The 18,961-nt window shown below is 34.4% G+C and overlaps 1 protein-coding gene across 3 annotated transcripts in view; it reads right to left on the bottom strand.

Moving 5' to 3' along the window:
* The window catches only part of TPR (translocated promoter region, nuclear basket protein), a 65,284-nt gene that overhangs the window by 17,795 nt on the left and 28,528 nt on the right, over positions 1-18,961 (bottom strand). For all 3 annotated transcript variants that reach the window (XM_027082997.1, XM_027082995.1, XM_027082996.1), the window contains 17 exons: positions 18,645-18,811; positions 17,503-17,655; positions 16,959-17,075; positions 14,725-14,928; positions 14,429-14,613; positions 13,829-13,976; positions 12,102-12,239; positions 11,870-12,001; positions 8,567-8,697; positions 7,162-7,372; positions 5,580-5,723; positions 5,014-5,212; positions 3,831-4,036; positions 3,563-3,624; positions 2,675-2,883; positions 1,312-1,584; positions 305-453 (listed from right to left, as the gene is read on the bottom strand). In XM_027082997.1, the coding sequence (XP_026938798.1) occupies positions 305-453; positions 1,312-1,584; positions 2,675-2,883; positions 3,563-3,624; positions 3,831-4,036; positions 5,014-5,212; positions 5,580-5,723; positions 7,162-7,372; positions 8,567-8,697; positions 11,870-12,001; positions 12,102-12,239; positions 13,829-13,976; positions 14,429-14,613; positions 14,725-14,928; positions 16,959-17,075; positions 17,503-17,655; positions 18,645-18,811 (2,828 nt within the window). The remainder of the gene's footprint in view (positions 1-304; positions 454-1,311; positions 1,585-2,674; positions 2,884-3,562; positions 3,625-3,830; positions 4,037-5,013; positions 5,213-5,579; positions 5,724-7,161; positions 7,373-8,566; positions 8,698-11,869; positions 12,002-12,101; positions 12,240-13,828; positions 13,977-14,428; positions 14,614-14,724; positions 14,929-16,958; positions 17,076-17,502; positions 17,656-18,644; positions 18,812-18,961) is intronic.

The raw sequence follows: 18,961 nt of genomic DNA, 5'->3' as shown, positions 1-18,961 counted from the left end.
ACTATAACTTCCTTATTCTTTAAATTAAAAAAAAAATTGAAATGGAATTCATCCTACGTTTTTGTAACTGTGTTTTAAAAATTGAAATGGGAACTAATTCAATTAAACATACTCAAGGAATATAAAACAGTGTTGGCAACAGCAACAATACCTGGGTTTTCAGTGGAAATTTTACAGTAAGTTCAACAAGAGAGTTTTCTGGATTTTGATCCCAAAAGGTCCATTCTCTTAATAATGTTGTAACTGAAAGAATACCTTGGGTCTATCGGTAGAAGTAAAAGTAAACAGAAAGATCTTTACACACCTCAGTTCCTACAGGTGTAACACTTTTCAACTTCTTTGGAAGAGGCATTTCCACTGTATCGTCAGAGATCTGGTCTGATGCTTCTATGGTGCTATCTTCTTCCTCTTCACGTGTGCGCTTCGGCAAAGAAGAACTTGGGGTAGCCGACACTTTGAAATTACATAATTTAAACCTTGAATTAGAGCGTGATAATCACTCAATTTAGACAAAGTTAATTTAAAAAATATCTTGGTCATTTAACTAAAAAAAAAACATGGTAAAAATTTGGACAGAACAACATAATTTGTTCCTGCTAATCTATGTGTAAACAAAGAGCAATTTACGCTCTGAATCAATGGTCTTAACCTTTGGTTAATAAAGCCAATCAACTTCTACAACAATACATCTGACTCACTGTGACTGTACTGATACAGAATTGCTACTCACAAAGCTTATATAGGGCCATCTTATAATTTATAAAACCCAGGACTCCTTGGATAAAAAAATTTTCCTTGTACGTTTAGACTTGAAAATTCTTACTTAATCTTCTTCTAGATATCTTTTAGTTCTCAGGACTTGTATTAAGTTATAGCTGACCCTTGAACAACTCAGGGGTTAGGGGTGCTGGCCCTCCATATCAGCCATTCCTTCATGTCTGCAGATTCAACCAACTGAGGATGTATAGTACTGTAGTGTTTACTATTGAAAAAAATCCACATTTAAGTGGACCACAAAGTTCAAACCTGTGTTGTTCAAGGGTCAACTGTATATAAAATAAGTTTCAGGTTGTATCACCTTTAAAATTAGTCAAAAAATAACTGGAAAGGAAGAAAGATCTTAGTGACAAAAACGAGTGACCTAAAATAGAAGTCAGCAGTAAACATAAAATAAGATGTTAGGAATATCGTCATCCATTTTAATACCTGATAGAAAACAAGTAGGTACAAAGAACATTCAAACTATGTATTACACTCAAGAAACTATAAATTCACAGGTCTACTCTAACCTCATTTTAAAATTAATCTTACCAGTGCCAAACACTGCTGTGGAAGTAGAAGGACGCTCAACTGGTGAACTCTGAACCACCTCCACTATGTTTGGGGATAGCTCTTGATTTGTAGGCTCGATCTGAGGATGACTCTGTTGAGTGGGCTGCACAAAAGCCGTAGCCTGTGTTTGTTGCTGAACAGTTAAAATGGGTTGAGGGATAGAAGGCTGGACGTTAGGACTAGTAGAACGAACAGATCCACTTGTGCTTCCGAAAACTGGAACATGTTCCACAGGCCCTTCTGATTGCATGGCTGAAAAATAATTAAAACATTTAATATATTAAGTTTTCTACTTTTACCAAAGCTGGAATTGTCCTTCCCTATTCTCTTATAGGTGACATTTTGCATAGTTATTTATGTACATACCTCTTCCACTCACTAGACAAAAAACACTGAGGGTAAAAGTAATGTATTATGCAATTTTGTATTGCCTATGTGACAGACATAGAGTGTGCAGTAAACTGTTGGCTGAATTAAATAAATAAACTGTTTTTGCATCTATTATTCTATGTAAATGACCAAATAAAATGACATTAAGAAACTCAAAGTCAAATTATAAGTTTTTATTAAGTATCATTTTGTTTTCAACTAATATAAAATGACTGTTAAGTTTAACTGGTAATATATCTCATAATTATTTTACTGAATGTAGTTCAAATAAAATATTCTGTCCTTTCACAGCATATATACGTGTTATATATTTCTAAACACTTAGTTTACTGAATTCTAACATTTGTTAAGACAAGGATCTAAGAAAATTGCATTTAGTAACTTTTACTGACACCTATCTTGGGGTTGGGTAAAGGGATTAAACAATGAGAGAAACAAATTCCTACCCTTGAGGAGCTCAATCTAGCGGAATAAAAAAACATGTATTCAACTGAATAAAATGTGGCTGTAATTGTTGTAATGAGTAAGAAAGTGACATGGGAAGAAAGTGCAGAAAGCAATTACAAGGTCAGACAGTTTATCAGGGAAGAAGTTGATGTTTGGGTTGAACCAGTGATTTAATATGGTTTTCTGAAGTGGCTTTCATATCATCCTTCTTAGCTAATAGAGGTAAAAAATTTGGTCCTGGAAAAGCATGCCATATACTTATAGGGGTGTATTTCTCTCCTTCTTTAGCTTCAAAACACAAAAAGCAAAAAGGAACGGAGGGAGGAAATATGCTACATTAACAAGTATCCCAGGAGGCATACACCTGAAAATATTAAATGCCCACTTTTACATGAGGTCTGACTTTAGCTTTAGTGGAAGCCTCATTTATCCTTGAAGTTACTGTCATCTTCTTGTAATAAATCTAAGTAAACAGTTCAATCAGACCTGTTATTATTTTACTTACCTTCTTGTGATTCCACTTGTGTAGTGGGCATCACTGTAGCTGTTGGGGTAGTAGTAGGATTTGTAACAGTTGCAGGTGTAACCATTGGGCGGATACTAGCCCTAGGTGTTGACTTATTCCCAGCCATAGCTGCAGCTGTCACTTTACTTGGAGTAGACACAACAGGAGTTGGCTTGATATTGGCTGTTGGAGGGTCTGATGTGCTGGCACTTACAGAGGGGAAAATGCAAGAATAATAAATCATAAAAAATTACTAAAAATATTCTTTATAAAATACATATACTCTATCAAAAGCAAAGCACATATGCTTCTTGAAGTGAGTGTCTAATAATTATGACCTTAATATGCATTCAGACCTTATTAACTCTGTTTTCCTAACACTGCTTTGGGTAGACCTTTGGCAGATTAGAAAAAAAATTAAAGAGACAGTTCAGTATAGTTCTACATTTTTTGTTCACTAAATATTACAAAACTCTTATTGAAGAGGTTTTGAACTTAAGCATTAAAAACTGTGCAGGAAATGTTCTGCAGTGCTGCATCCTGACAATGTAAAAAGTATTCAACTGTGCTCAGTCTTTTATCCTTGTATCATATAACATCACAGGGAACATTAGTAGCCTATCTTAGAAGTCAATCACAAACTAAAAGATGAAAGACACTTTCTCTGTCACAAAGCTCTACCTATCTGATAGGACTGAAAGTATACTGAAAACAAGACTTCTGGAAAAAAAAATCTCAACAACTACACGATGCAGTTTTGCACAGGATAAATGGCTCTTTAGTTACATATTTTAATTTTTTCTCCCCAAAGATCACTAGATCCTTCCCGTATTTTAAAAGAAAAACAGGGAACAGACTGCAAACAGACTGTCAAAGAACAAAACTCACATTCCTCTTTCACCAGAAGTTGGAGCTGTTTTCAACGTGATCTGTCTCTGCTGTTCTGGGACCTATAAAAAGAAAACTATGGATTACTGTGCCTATCCCACAAGAGTCCACTAAACGGTGCCATCAAATTACTTTACTTGTTAATTCTTTCTATATACCTGGTTTAGTCAAAATTCAGTCTGACAAAGGCTCCTAAATCACCAGACATCTTCAAGTAAAATGCACAGGGCAAAGATGATTTGTCACTTAAACCGAATTAGCTAATTACCTTATTAGTAGGTTCTTGAGGCTCATCTCTCTGCTCAAGGTGTCTCTCTTGATGCTCCCTGAGTTCTCTTTCCAAGCGACTAATTCGACCTTCATACTGGGACTTAAGAGCAGTCATACGAACATCCAGTTCATCTTTCTGCTGATCTAAGGCTCCATTCCTTTGTTTAAGCTCCTCATTTTCTTTAGTTAGCTGATCTTTTACACCTAAAGAAGTAACCACATGATTCTATTAATATCAAAATCAAACACTGGAAATAAAATGCATTTATGTGCGTAATGAGTACTCAAAAGTCGTATCAGATTCTATTCCTGAACTTTAACATCCACAATAATTCTGATACACATCTCAGTAAGTAAAGTTCTAAACCTATCTGTATTTGCTTTATTACTCCAATATAAAATATATTCCAAAATAAAACATTTTACTTTTCCTAAGATCTCAAAAAGACAAAGGATCTACCATAAACTAGTCAGCAGGAGCCCTTTCATATGATCTTTAATATTTTAATATATTAGGAATTATAAAATTTTCATTTCATATAACCTACAGCATATACTCAAGAATAATTAAGAAACTTCTTTTATGAAATAAGTTGCCAGGGGCACTATAGAGATCATTTAAAAAGCTGCATATAATAAAACTCAACTGATTTGGCATCTTATTTACCTACTAGCAGACTGGTAAGCAAGGTGCAGTAAGGCCCTGAGCATTGTAGCACTGGGCTCCTCATAAATTTGACATGATATTCTCCCTGAAGGGCTAAAGGGGCCCTCAGTGAAGTGAGGCACAGAAAACTTATTTGGCTGGTAAGATCTGATGCTGTCTAAGAATTTACAGAAGGCTTCTGGACAGTATACTGTGGACCCAAAGGATCACCATTAAAAGGTAGTAATAGTTACACAGTAAAGCAGAAGGATGGCTGTACTCTCTATCTACTATCTACTACCAGTTAACAATTAAGAAAGATTTCATAAAAAAATTACTGACATCCTCATCACTTGAAAATTAAAATTGCTGTAATTTGTGTCTAATTAAATAAACCTAAATATCTAAAGCACACATGCACATACACAGAAGTCACTTTATAGTATTTACTTTTCTTTTCTACTTAATTTTTAGCCTGAATCAAGTAACCAACTTTCACTATCAAGTTCAAATCTTAAAGTATACAGAAACTTACCAGCTAAATGTGCAATTTTTGATTTTGCTGCTACAATAGCCTTTCTTGTTTTTTCTTCCTTTTCAGTTATCTGCTGTCGGAGCTGTTCCTCCTGTGTGGTTCTATCTTGAAGGTCCTGACGAAGTCGTGAAAGTTCAGATTGAAGCTGCACAGTCTGTTCCTGGAGACTTCTTGCTTCCATCTCTTTTTCAGATAATGTCTTTTAAAGGAAGATGAAGTATGCACCATGTAATTCAATGAAATCTATATAACTGTATGCCCTACAGACTTCAAATGTAAAACTTATTAATTTGCTTATTTAGATTAAATGGAAGTATAAATATAAAATGGTGGTCAAACCAAGTAAGTGAACACTTAAAGATGATTAGGTATTATTTACATACATAAGTCATTCAAAGTAAAAGGATAAAATATATACCTTTCCATATAAGAGAAAGTATCAGTGTTTAACACATTTTTTTTCCCAAAATTCCTTTTTATGACTGAGTAAAATTCAATTGTATTTCTTTAGCTTTTCAACAAGAAAACAATTCCTTCAACACCTTCCACTACTCTTCTGCTCATACCTTCTGCAGATTCTCCACCTGACTCTCGAGTGATTTTGACTTTGTTTCAGCTTGGTTAAGGGTTTCTTTGAGCTCCTGCATTTCCTGGACTGAGACATGCTGTTCCTGATGTTCTCCAGAAGACTGAGCTGAGGTCTCCATGACCTAAGATGACAAAGAGTATATACTTGCACATTAGTCAACAATTCTGCAAATTCATCTAAGAAAATAATCATAAGTATGTAAAGAAATTTATTTTTAAGGGTATTCATAGATAAATCTTCTATGGAACAACTTTAATGTCCAAAAGTAAGCTATTAAACAGGTTAGGGCTTTCCATACAACTAGGTATTAACCAGCTAATCAAAATGCTGATGCATTATTTAACACAGAATTATTTGGAAAAACAAATCACTCATATGTAAACGAAAGCATACTAAAGTGCTAACAATGGTTAACTGAGAGGTAAGAATTTTGAAATTTTTTCTTTATATGTTTTTTCGTCTAACGTGCTAAATACACAATAAAGTCAATATACAAGTTCTTTACCACTGGGAATTAAAAACAAAATTCAGATCCAAAGTAAAACAAGGATTTAAAAATTCTTTTTGGTAGGTGGTTAACACAGACTACTTATTTAAAACTGTAACACAACCTGATCAATTAAAAAGAACTAGTATTTTTTTTTTTTTTGCGATACTCGGGCCTCTTACTGTTGTGGCCTCTCCCATTGCGGAGCACAGGCTCCGGATGCACAGGCTCAGCAGCCACGGCTCACGGGCCCAGCCGCTCCGCGGCATCCTCCCAGACTGGGGCACGAACCCGAGTCCCCTGCGTCGGCAGGTGGACTCTCAACCACTGCACCACCAGGGAAGCCCAAGAACAAGTATTTTTTGATATACACAATTTCAGTCAGCAATGAGTTACAAGAACATAGTTTTGAAAAGGAGCAATATTTGAAATTGGGAAACTGAATTAAAATATCTAGCATTTACTACTATCTCTATATGAATTTATAGTTCATTTTGGGACATACTAAAGAGCAAATCTTTTTTTTTTTAAATTTAATTAATTAATTAATTAATTTTTGGCTGTGTTGGTTCTTCGTTGCTGTGCACAGGCTTCCTTGCAGTGAGCGGGGGCTACTCTTTGTTGCGGTGCGCGGGCCTCTCATCGCGGTGGCCTCTCTTGTTGCAGAGCACGGGTCCTTGAGCACAGGCTCAGTAGTTGTGGTGCACGGGCCCAGCTGCTCTGCAGCATGTGGGATCTTCCCAGACCAGGGCTCGAACCCGTGTCCCCTGCATTGGCAGGCGGACTCCCAACCACTATGCCACCAGGGAAGCCCCAAGAGCAAATCTTAAACCAAATAAAGATATCACATATAAGCTTACCCTTGCTTAGAATCTAAAAACCAATAATTAAAAATTATGAATAAGGTTTTTGTAAGTTATCCAAATATTTATATATGTATCCAAATATATATCCACCCATATATCCAAATATATACATAAAACTGTGTAAACTGTGTATATCAAAACTGTGTTATCAAAAAATGATAATATATATATGAAGAATAAATTAAAAAAAAAACAGTTCAAAATACCTTATCTTGTTGTGCTTTAAGTTCTTCATATTGAGTCTTGTACCTACGCCCAATTTTCTTGACTTGAGTAATAGTTTTAACTTTTTCTTGAATATCAATTATTTTGGCATCTAAGTCCTTCTGGATGTTTTCCTTTTCAGTTCTTACTTTATTTAAATCTTCCTTTAGACTCTGGATTAAGTTCTGGTTGTTAGTCAAAGATGCATTTGATCTAAGCAAAAAAAATGGGGTAAACACTAAATATTTGGAACTTTCCAAATTTTAAAATCCTTTAAGTTACATTTTTATTGTGTTGCTTTAGTCTGTTTTTTATTTAGAAAATTCTAAGAAAACCATACACACTTCAAAAGATAATTTCTTAACTTAAGAACCTGTGGTCCTTTAGAAAGATCTGATTTACTTATTATATGTCATACATGCCCATTTTAGAGATGAGAAAAACTGAGCTACAAATGGTCAAGTAACATGCACACTTTTACTCTGTGTTGGTATACAGAGTTTAATCCACATCTGTCTGATAGCAAAATCTATACTCTTTCCACTCTACTGTGTGCTGAGTAAGTATATTAGGCTTTATAGGCCACATACAATGTTTGTTACATGTTCCTCTTCCTCCTTTTTTACAACACTTAAAAAATGTAAAAATCATTCTTAGCTTCCAGCTGTACAAAAAAAGACCTGTGGATTATAGTCTGCCAACCCCTGTACTGTTATCATGAACAGAACTTGAAATCAGATGACCTGAATTAAGAACATGGGTTTAACCGCTACTAACCTTATAAGCTTGGGTACCTTTCTGAATCTTAGCTTCCTCATCTTTAAAATTAAGTAATATCTCTCCTATTTAAAATGCCAGACTACTGTTATGAAAAAAATAAGAGAATAAATATGACAAAAATTTGTAAGCTTATCAAGTATCACATAAATAGGGGCTATGACAGGGACAAAGGACATTGAAGCTTAAAAGAGGTAAACCAGAAACATTAATTTTAATATTACATTTATCTTTAAAAGCCAATATTTCACTATAAGTTCATTTAAAAACTTTCTTTATTAAAAACTTTCAAAATAGATTCATGGATATATGTTAACCCAAAAAAATAAAAGATAAATCTACTTGCAAAAGTCACTGACTATTTTAAAAAGTTTGCTTTAGATTCATACCAACTATGTAGTTTTTAAAAAAGTAATAAAATATTGAGAAATAATGCATATATGAAGGCATAAAACTAAATTACTGCTTGCTTTGCTCTATAAAGTAATAAAAGGAAAGCCACATGTAAGGGCTCCAGCACTTTCCATTCTTTAAAAAATCAGGAAGCACTTAGGGGGTCACATAAAGAATAGAAACAAACTTCTTTAAGATTTCAAGAATTGTATACAACTTAAGGTTTCTTCCATATACCTTGCAATTTCAGCTTTAAGTCTTCCAGTTTCTTCAGTCAATTGTTGAATACGCTTAGCATGAACTTCCTTTTCAGAAAGGAGCTTCCGATACTCTTCTGTATCTGGATCTTTCTGTTGACTCACTAGATGCTACAACAGCAAAAATGCATAATATGGTTTTATAGGTTTTATGAAACTAATGTGCTATAACAAAGTATCAGAGTATTTGTGTTTACATTTGCTACTTGCATATATAGTGATCAAGCACCAAACTACAAGAAAATAAGATCAAAGCTTTAGTTCCTTTGTTTAGCTAAGATGTTTAGCCAAAATGGAAGGGGAAAATAAAATAAATGTCATTCACTATTATTTTTCATAGCTGCAAAGGAACATTTCAGAATCGTTACAATGGAGCCAAAAAAGGGATCCAAAGAATCTACAAGTTTTTAATATTAATATTAAATACCTAATTTCATTAAAGTGACACATACAAGGGAAAAAATGTCATAATGTATTACAATCTAAACAAAAATATGAAAATAATCGTAAATAATTGATTCCATTAACTAGGAAAGAAGGCATCATAATTTAACAGGAATGTATCTAGATTTGGGCAGATTATCCTTTCTTGATTTTTCAGACTGCTTGTTTGATTAAAAAAAAAGAATAAATGCGCTCTAATATTCTATAGTCCTCTTCAGATATGAGTAGTTCCCTAGAGCATTTTCCAGGTGCTAGGTGCTGTGTGAACTGCTTCATTTATTGTTTAATTTTTGTAACATGAAGAGGGGTATAATGTCCTCATTTTCACAAATAAGGAAAATTGGCTCAGAAAGATTAATGTCCTCATTTTCACAAATCAAGTAACTAGTATGTGGTAAGGCCAATTCCCAATCTTTTGTTTGAATATAGAGCTAGCATTTTTTTTTTTTTTAACATCTTTATTGAAGTATAATTGCTTTACAATGGTGTGTTAGTTTCTGCTTTAAAACAAAGTGAATCAGCTATACATACACATACATCCCCATATCTCCTCCCTCTTGCATCTCCCTCCCACCCTCCCTATCCCACCCCTCTAGGTGATCACAAAGCACCAAGCTGATCTCCCTGTGCTATGCAGCTGCTTCCCACTAGCTAATGATTTTGCATTTAGTAGTGTATATATGTCAAAGCCACTCTCTCACTTCGTCCCAGCTTACCCTTCCCCCTTCTTGTTTCCTCAAGTCCATTCTCTATGTCTGCGTCTTTATTTCTGTCCTGCCCTTAGGTTCTTCAGAACCATTTATATGTGTTAGCTAGCATACGGCATTTGTTTTTCTCTTTCTGACTTACTTCACTCTGTGTGACAGACTCTAGGTCCATCTGCCTCACTACAAATAACTCAATTTCGTTTCTTTATATGGCTGAGTAATATTCCATTGTATACATGTGCCACATCTTTATCTATTCATCTGTCGATGGACACTTAGGTTTCTTCCATGTCCTGGCTATTGTAAACAGAGCTGCAATGAATATTGTGGTACATGACTCTTTTTGAATTATGGTTTTCTCAGGGTATATGCCCAGTAGTGGGATTGCTGGGTCGTATGGTAGTTCTATTTTTAGTTTTTTAAGGAATCTCCATGCTGTTTTCCATAGTGGCTGTATCAATATACATTCCCACCAACAGTGCAAGAGGGTTCCCTTTTCTCCACACCCTCTCCAGCACTTATTGTTTGTAGGTTTTTTGATGATGGCCATTCTGACTGGTGTGAGGTGATACCTCATTGTAGTTTTGATTTGCATTTCTCTAATGATTAGAGATGTTGAGCATCCTTTCATGTGTTGGTTGGCAATCAGTATATCTTCTTTGGAGAAATGTCTATTTAGGTATTCTGCCCAGTTTTGGATTAGGTTGTTATTTTTTGATAATTGAGCTGCATGAGCTGCTTGTATATTTTGGAGATTAATCCTTTGTCAGTTGCTTCGTTTGCAAATATTTTCTTCCATTCTGAGGGTTGTCTTTTTGTCTTGTTTATGGTTTCCTTTGCTGTGCAAAAGCTTTGAAGTTTCATTAGGTCCCATTTGTTTATTTTTGTTTTTATTTCCATTTCTCTAGGAGGTGGGTCAAAAAGGATCTTGCTGTGATTTATGTCATAGAGTGTTCTTCCTATATTTTTCTCTAAGAGTTTCATAGTGTCTGGCCTTATATTTAGGTCTTTAATCCATTTTGAGTTTATTTTTGTGTATGGTGTTAGGGAGTGTTCTAATTTCATTCTTTTACATGTAGCTGTCCAGTTTTCCCAGCACTACTTATTGAAGAGACTGTCTTTACTCCATTGTATATTCTTGCCTCCTTTATCAAAAATAAGGTGACCATATGTGCATGGGTTTATCTCTGGGATTTCTATCCTGTTCCATTGATCTATACTTCTGTTTTTGTGCCAGTACTACACTGTCTTGATTACTGTAGCTTTGTAGTATAGTCTGAAGTCACAGAGCCTGATTGCTCCAGCTCTGTTTTTCTTTCTCAAGATTTCTTTGGCTATTCGGGGTCTTTTGTATTTCCAAACAAATTGTGAAATTTTTTGTTCTAGTTCTGTGAAAAATGCCATTGGTAGTTTGATAGGGATTGCATTGAACCTGTAGATAGCTTTGGGTGGTATTGTTATTTTCACAGTGTTGATTCTTCCAGTCCAAGAACATGATATATCTCTCCATCTGTATCATCTTTAATTTCTTTCATCGGTGTCTTATAGTTTTCTGCATACAGATCTTTTGTCTCCTTAGGTAGGTTTATTCCTAGGTATTTTAGTCTTTTTGTTGCAGTGTTATATGGGAGTGTTTCCTTAATTTCTGTTTCAGAGTTTTCATCATTAGGGTATAGGAATGCAAGATATTTCTGTGCATTAATTTTGTATCCTGCTACTTTACTAAATTCATTTATTAGAGCTGGCGTTTCTAACCATACTATGCTATATGGTTTTGTCCCTCCTAAAAAGGTACCAGTCAGTGAACAAGTCTTCTTAAAGTGATTCAGTAAGCTACATAAATCCATTTATCACATACCAAAGCATTTTAGAGATAAAGCAAAAGCCTAAATTTGGAATACAAGTAAATAAATTAGCTGTTTTTAAAAATATACAAAACGTAACCAAAACTTTAAAAACTGAGTTATAAGTTTAATGCCTATCACGTATGTAGAGGTTACATGTTAGACTTTTACTGATCAACGCATAATACTTTCCACTAGCTCATCAAACATTTTTATCCCCTTAAATTTTACCCTATTATTTTAAATCAACATGTTTCCATATTTTGGAATGGGTTTAACTGCACTTACCTGGTTACGTGCTTTCCAACGTTTGACATCTTCTTCTAATAACTTCTTCTCTGCTTGCAACATACCGCTTTTCTCACTCAGCTCAGCATTTGCTTCTTGTAAGGGTAAAATATCTAACTCCAGTTTCCTCACCTGAAAATAGTTCCAGTATTTTTTTTAATACCTGATGTGAGTTTATTTAAAATACTCTTAAAAATAATGTGCCTCTTCTCTTCATTAGTAAGTTACAAACCTTGGCTTGCATCTGTTGTAGATCCTGTTCTAGCCTTTCCTTTTCTTCCCTCAGCATCTTATTGGTCTCCATAACTACATTCATTGTTTCGGTTTTCTTCATCAGTTCCTCATGCTGGGCCATTGTTTTTGCAGTTACCTAAAGATTTCAAACATGTATACAGCAACATATAACAATAGATTAAGACCTACCTTTTCCTACCAGTTCTAATCTTTCCTACAAAAGTAAAAAGGATTTAAATGTCAACTTTTAAACAAATTCTTAGAAGTCTTACATGTTTTTCTGTAATTATGCTAATTACAGAGTTTAAACAAATACTAGAAATTAAAAGATGAAAGTAAAAAGATACTACAAATCCTGCTGACAAATAGTATTTACATTAGGTAAGAACATCAATCCAGATCTTTCTGTATCTATTCTTTTTCTTGCTACACTGAATTAAAATAGTTCTAAAACAATGTTATTTTGATCCTCAGTTTTTTCCCCTTTTCAGAAACTCTTTTATATTTCACTCAGTTGTTTCATCACTTTGGTTCTGAGAAATTTTACTGAATATTTGTTAATTTGTGAAGACCTTTTCTTCTGTTCTCATTGAGTATAATTATCCATCTTTTGCACATGTTACTTTATTCCTTCACCATTTTAAAATCTATGGTTCATGACTGCCGTGCTACACTGTTCATCTTTGGTAGACATTCTATTAGTTTTGATATAATGTATGTGACTTCTTGACTCTCCTCTGACTATATGTAAGAGTTTGTTGAGCTGGGCATTTTCTACTAGTATTATTTGCCTTTCTGCAGCCCAAAGGAACAGCAAAGAAAGCAGAAGAGACTGAGAGAATATACAATCTTTGTTAGAAACCCCAATTCTGCTCTTTTCCTCCAAGTGTTAACTCCATTGAATTACAGGGTCTGTTTATTATTTCCGTAATGAGAAATGTTTGAATTTGGGTTGTTTTCTCAATAGGATATAACTCTGGAATTTTAAATTTCTCTCTGAAAATGTAAATCCAATAAATCTAATTGTTCAATTATTCACTTTCCCCTGTTTCAATGGTTTATCTCTAGCAGGCATTCCAACTATCAGTTAAAAGAAGATAAATGATTCAAGGTCTTAATTTCCTTCCTTCCAGATGTAGAGTTGTTATGCAATAGTAAGCCTTTGGGTGGTAGTGTGGACTAGGAGTTAATAAGCTTATGTTGTGATCACATATTCACTAAGCATCTTTTATTCTCCTTTGGTCAATTGTTTTGACTACATTTTGCACCTCTGATGAGAAAGGAATATTCTGTAGCAGTTTCAACCTACCTTTTTTTCTAAAATGACTATCAATCTATAATGAAAACTACAGTAATAAATTAAGATAACTGAAATTTATTAAGCACTCACTGTGTACCAGACATGATTCTAAACGCTTCATGTGCACTAACTCAATCCTCACTATTATTATCACTCCAATATTACAGACAAGGAAGTTTAAGAGCAAGGAAGTTAAACAATATATCCAAGGCACACATCTCACGGTGTGAAGCTAGAATTTGAAACCAGTCAGTCTGGTTACCATTAGTCTCTCACCACTGTATTGTGCCAGTGTTTACTAATGTTTAACGAATTTACACGTTTAAAAAGAATGCTTATTTCAAACTAAATTTTATGTTATTAGAAACTGAAATGAGCTCATCTCTTGATTTAACAAGTGCTTTCTTAAAGCTTAGGATACATACCTGAACTTTCTCCCTTTCAGCATTTAGACTATCCTGCAGTTCCTGCAGCTCTCTTTCTAAAAGTTCAACCCTTTGTCGATAGCGCAGGCTCTCAACCTGAGCCACTTCAAACCTAGTTTCAGCAATTTCTTTTTCTCGTCGTATAAATCTACAAGAATATGTATTTTATTTGAATAGAAAAATGCCAACAACATAACATTTCAAAACTTGGATAATTTTTAAGATGACAAAAATCATTCACTTTAAAAACTATTTTTACAAAATGCTTTCATTAAAAAATAATGGGGGATATATTTTATTACAGACAGTGGCTTCTATCTTTAAAATAATCCGAAAGGCAATTAATTTTCTAAAGAACCCACTCAAGTTCTTACTATTAGATTCAACTTGAACTAATTTATTTAAATTGGCATATGTCTAAATGTCAAAAGTGATCACTAATTGGGTGATAGTGGCTTTGTTGACTAATAAGAGACAAAATGAGCTTTACGCCTAAATATCCTGTAACTCCCACTTGTCTAATTTATACATTTATAGTGTAAACTTCATAATTGTTGTTAACCACAGAAGTAAAAAGCATTAAGAATATATTGGATTTACCTGAGAATTTCCAAAATTTGTTCTTGAGATTTTCCTTCTTCACTGAGAGATACATTCAATGGACCTTGTACACCTTCCTTCATAGAGGCGACGATTTTGTCACTTAATTTTTCAATCTGATCATGAAGTAATCTGTTTTGTTTTTCTAGATCTTCACAGCGAGACACACTCTTGGAAACTTCATCCTATAATCCAAGAGTCTATCATAATACCAGATTTTCCAATGTACATTAAAAAAAAACTTTCAATTCTCTAAACATTCTGATGTACAATATGATTATGATGTACAATAATACCTTCAACATTCTCTCTCTTTCCTCCCAAGATGCTTTACATTCCAACAACTGTGATTCTGCTTTCTGGGTTGTTTCTTCCAAGTGCTGACGCACTGACACCATTTTGGAAACCTGTTCTTTGGCAGCTTGTAGAGCTTCAACATCAGCAGCATGTAGCATCAATTCTCTCTCATACTTATTCTGAGCTTCCACAGCTATTTTAGCCTGAAAGGAATTATTTCCCCATCGACATAGATGATTAAAAACCCATAAAGCTAATCTTTGAAAAGATGCACATTGTATTATTTAAAGTAATAAAAGTGAAGACAATTTCTAAATGTACCAAAATAGGAGAATGATTAAAAATCACACTGTAGTGGGAAGCAGCCACACAGCACAGGGAGATAAGCTCGGTGCTTTGTGACCACCTAGAGGGGTGGGATAGGGAGGGTGGGAGGGAGGGAGACGCAAGAGGGAAGAGATATGGGGACATATGTATATGTATAACTGATTCACTTTGTTATAAAGCAGAAACTAACACACCATTGTAAAGCAATTATATTCCAATAAAGATGTTAAAAAATTAAAAAAAAAAATCACACTATCTATTTAATGAAATATTAAACATCTGTTCAAAATGAAACTTAAGAAGATGATATAGTAACTCGGAACAGCCTTTATGAAAAAAAGACTAAATATAACTGAGTTACATAAAATACATATATATACACAAAGTGAATGAAGGTAAATGAAAATAATCTATTTGAGTACTGAAAAATGGATACATTATTTGATTCTAATTTCCAATATTATGCTGTTTGGCAATAAGCCAAAGACAATTCATTTTTGTCTAATTTATCTTCAATTTGAAGCACTTTCCCCTGTATTCCATTTTTAAAGTAATCCTGATATATATACATGTTATGTATATAAGCAATATGTAAGCAATAAAGAATAGTAACCCAACAAATGGCTATTAATATACCACCAAACATAAAAATGAGAATGTTTCCAATATCCTTACATGTCTTTCCTTCCCATTCTACCATTTCAATAATTCCCATTTTCCTGAATTGTTTTACCATTTCTTGTTCATAAAAAGCAGTATCACATATATGTGTGTGTGCATGCTGTATGTATACTTAAATAATGTGGTTTTGTACTTTTAAAGCTTATAAACAGTGGTGTATAGAAATCTGTGTAAGCTCAGTAATACATTAAAAAGGTATTAAAATTATTTTGTTGAGAAAAGTATCTCTATCGTGTCTGTAGTACAGCTTTACAACCAGAATTAGTGAAGGACTACAATAATGAAAGAATGTTTGCAGGCCTTCCCTGGTGGCGCAGTGGTTGAGAGTCCGCCTGCCGATGCAGGGGACACGGGTTCGTGCCCCGGTCTGGGAAGATCCCACGTGACGCGCAGTGGCTGGGCCCGTGAGCCATGGCCGCTGAGTCTGCGTGTCTGGAGCCTGTGCTCCATAACGGGAGAGGCCACAACAGTGAGAGGCCCACATACCACAAAAAAAAAAAAAAAAAAAAAAAAAAAAAAGAATGTTTGCAAGTGAAAGCAAGTACACATGTAATCTCCTACTCCTATTTTTCTATATTTTTCCCATTTATCAACTTTGTTTTGTTAATGGATATTGCTCTACAGGTATCTCCTACTTTTTGAAAGTTTGCTTTATGCCACTTTGCTTTTATGAAAAACCTACATTAGCGTCTGTTTTTGCTAACCAAAAGAAATCCAAAGAGCATTTTTGCTTTTACAAAAAAAGGAGAAAAGTGAAAAGTGTTCAGCGTTTGTTTTGCAGGAGCCATTATAGAGGCTGTGCGCACCCCGAGTAGCAAGAGAGGCACCGCCAAGCTCCCTCCCTGAGAACTACACTCAGAATCTCAATATCAAGCTGTCAGAGCTTTGAATTGTGTCTGTGAGCATCTATGCTTTATCTCAATTTATTTTGTGCTTCCATTAGCAAGATGTGTCCTAAGCTAATTGTTTCTTCACTTCATGACATTGCAGTTTACACACGGCTTCATAGGAACTTTCTACTTTTGGACAGCAGGGGAAACCTGTGTTTACTTTTAGCCTTCATATATACTTTTCAACTGATGTTATTCCAAGTTCCACAAGAGTGGAAATAAACCTGCATTTTTGTAAGATTCACCAATCCCCAAAATGCATTAATATACTCCAAGAACTGTTCCCTAAGATCAAAGCTCACTTCTCGATAACTGGCTCTAAGAGTGACACTTACTTGTTCCTGACAGTCCCGTCTGGCTTGCTGCTCATTACTCAAAGCTGTGCCTGCTCTCTGAAGAGCTTCTTGTACTTCATTCTGAACACTATTGAGTGTTTTCTTTAACTCAGATAACTAAATCAGAAGAACAAGATTAAAACCAGAGTTAATTGCAAACTTACTTTAAAAATACTGAAGATAGATTTTTCAAAATACAAGTAGCCCAAAGACTTCTTACTAAATTTAAAATAGTCATAACCTGATATAATCTACTGGACAAATTTTGCAGGTCTATGTTGACCCCACATTACTATCTGCAAAAGTCAATTTTTAGGCAGAGGCTTCTAAAAAGCAGCACTGATACCTAGTACCATAAAGTAGTCTTAAATATCCAAAAGGAAACATGTGCAGATGTACAGAGTAAAACATAAAACTAAAATTGTTGGGTATGTGTTCATTCAATATCTGTTGAGATGAACTGAATAGTAGCTGATGAGCTAATTAAAAGAATTTAAATTCTTACCATAGAAAAAGTGATTGATATGGTAAAAACTTAATTTACCTGTTGTTCCATGCTCTCTATGGCTCTTCTCTTGTCATCCTGAAGTTCCTGTTTTTCCTTCTCTACTTCCATTAACTTCTTTTCCAGCTGTGTCTGAAACTCAGCTGACTCTTTTAAGCGAACTTCAATATTCTTATGTACTTCTTCTGTCACCTTTGCCATCAACCAAACAATAAGATACAAAGAATATACATATTTAAAATTATACAGTTACTTTCCCCAAATCTAAACTAAATTTAAAAAATACTAAAATTAATGTTTGCCTCGTATTTTTTTTAAAAAAATCCATCAAATGCTGATTCAAGAGTTCAAAAACATCACTTAAAACTATGCATAATTTACCTCTCTACCTGTTTACTGGCCATTTTTCTTTTTTGAAGTGAAATTTCCAATTTTCATTTTCCCCTCATTCTTCATATCCACTTGCCAAATCTGTCCATTCTACCACTGAAAGGGGTTTTTCTCCCCACATATTTTGATTTTCATGATGCCAGCCACGAAAGGATCTTTTAAAACTGTGGCCCTAGTCTATTGCTATAGCCTCCAAAACAAACTTTGTACCCTCCAATCTATTACATTAATCTTTCTAGTTAAAGCAAATTCTGGTTATGACATGTTGGAAAAAAATCAATGCCTCAATAATCTTACAACGTATAATTTAGTATGACTTGAAAACCTTTCACATTTGGCTCCTGACTACGTTTATAATTATATTCCTCACTATTTCACTTCATAAATGCAACACACTAACTAGCCTTTTTATCTTGGCTGATGGTGCCTTCTACGTGGAATAACTTCCTACCTTTAACTATCCAAATGATGCTTTCTTTCAAGGCTGGACACAAATGCCTTCTCTCCTGTGGAGTTATGCATACTCAAAAGACAAATAATCTCACCTACCTCCCACTCACATCAACATTTCATCTATACCTTTTCTACAGCAATACACTTTCCATGTTGCACAAATTTTGTGTGATCTTTTTGTTTGTTTTATTTGGCTTATTAGACTCAAGCACTCTTAAGAGGTAAGTGCAATGTCAGTCAAATCCATACTTTTACACAGTGTCTTACACATAGCAACAACCTAACTTAAAAAAAAAAGTTAGTAAGTGCACGCAAACCGATTTCAAAATTGTATATACCTGTTTTTCCTTGTTGAGGGACTCTTCCAAACTAGTAACCATTGCACGATACTGTTCCACATTACTAGTGCTTGTTTTGAGTCTTTCCTTCAAGTCATTCACCTGCTCTTCTGCCTGCCTTAGCTGACTCAGAAGGTCATCCACATCTTCTTTGTTGCTAGGCTGACCTAAAAGATTTAACAGCTTTCTTAAAATGAACACGTTAAAAGATATTAGAGATGACTGTTATCAATCCTGACTGTGAAGTTAGGATTAAGGCTGAAATAAGTAGTTAACTACCTAAAAAGTATATTTCAACCCATACTGAATACCAAAAT

This window comes from Aethalodelphis obliquidens, unplaced genomic scaffold (assembly GCF_003676395.1).
Source record: "Aethalodelphis obliquidens isolate GAN/ISIS:26980383/991018 unplaced genomic scaffold, ASM367639v1 scaffold48, whole genome shotgun sequence".
In the NCBI taxonomy this organism is placed as follows: Eukaryota; Metazoa; Chordata; class Mammalia; order Artiodactyla; family Delphinidae; genus Aethalodelphis; species Aethalodelphis obliquidens.
The sequence above is the reverse complement of the archived record's forward strand: the minus strand, read 5'-3'. Positions and strand labels throughout refer to the sequence as shown.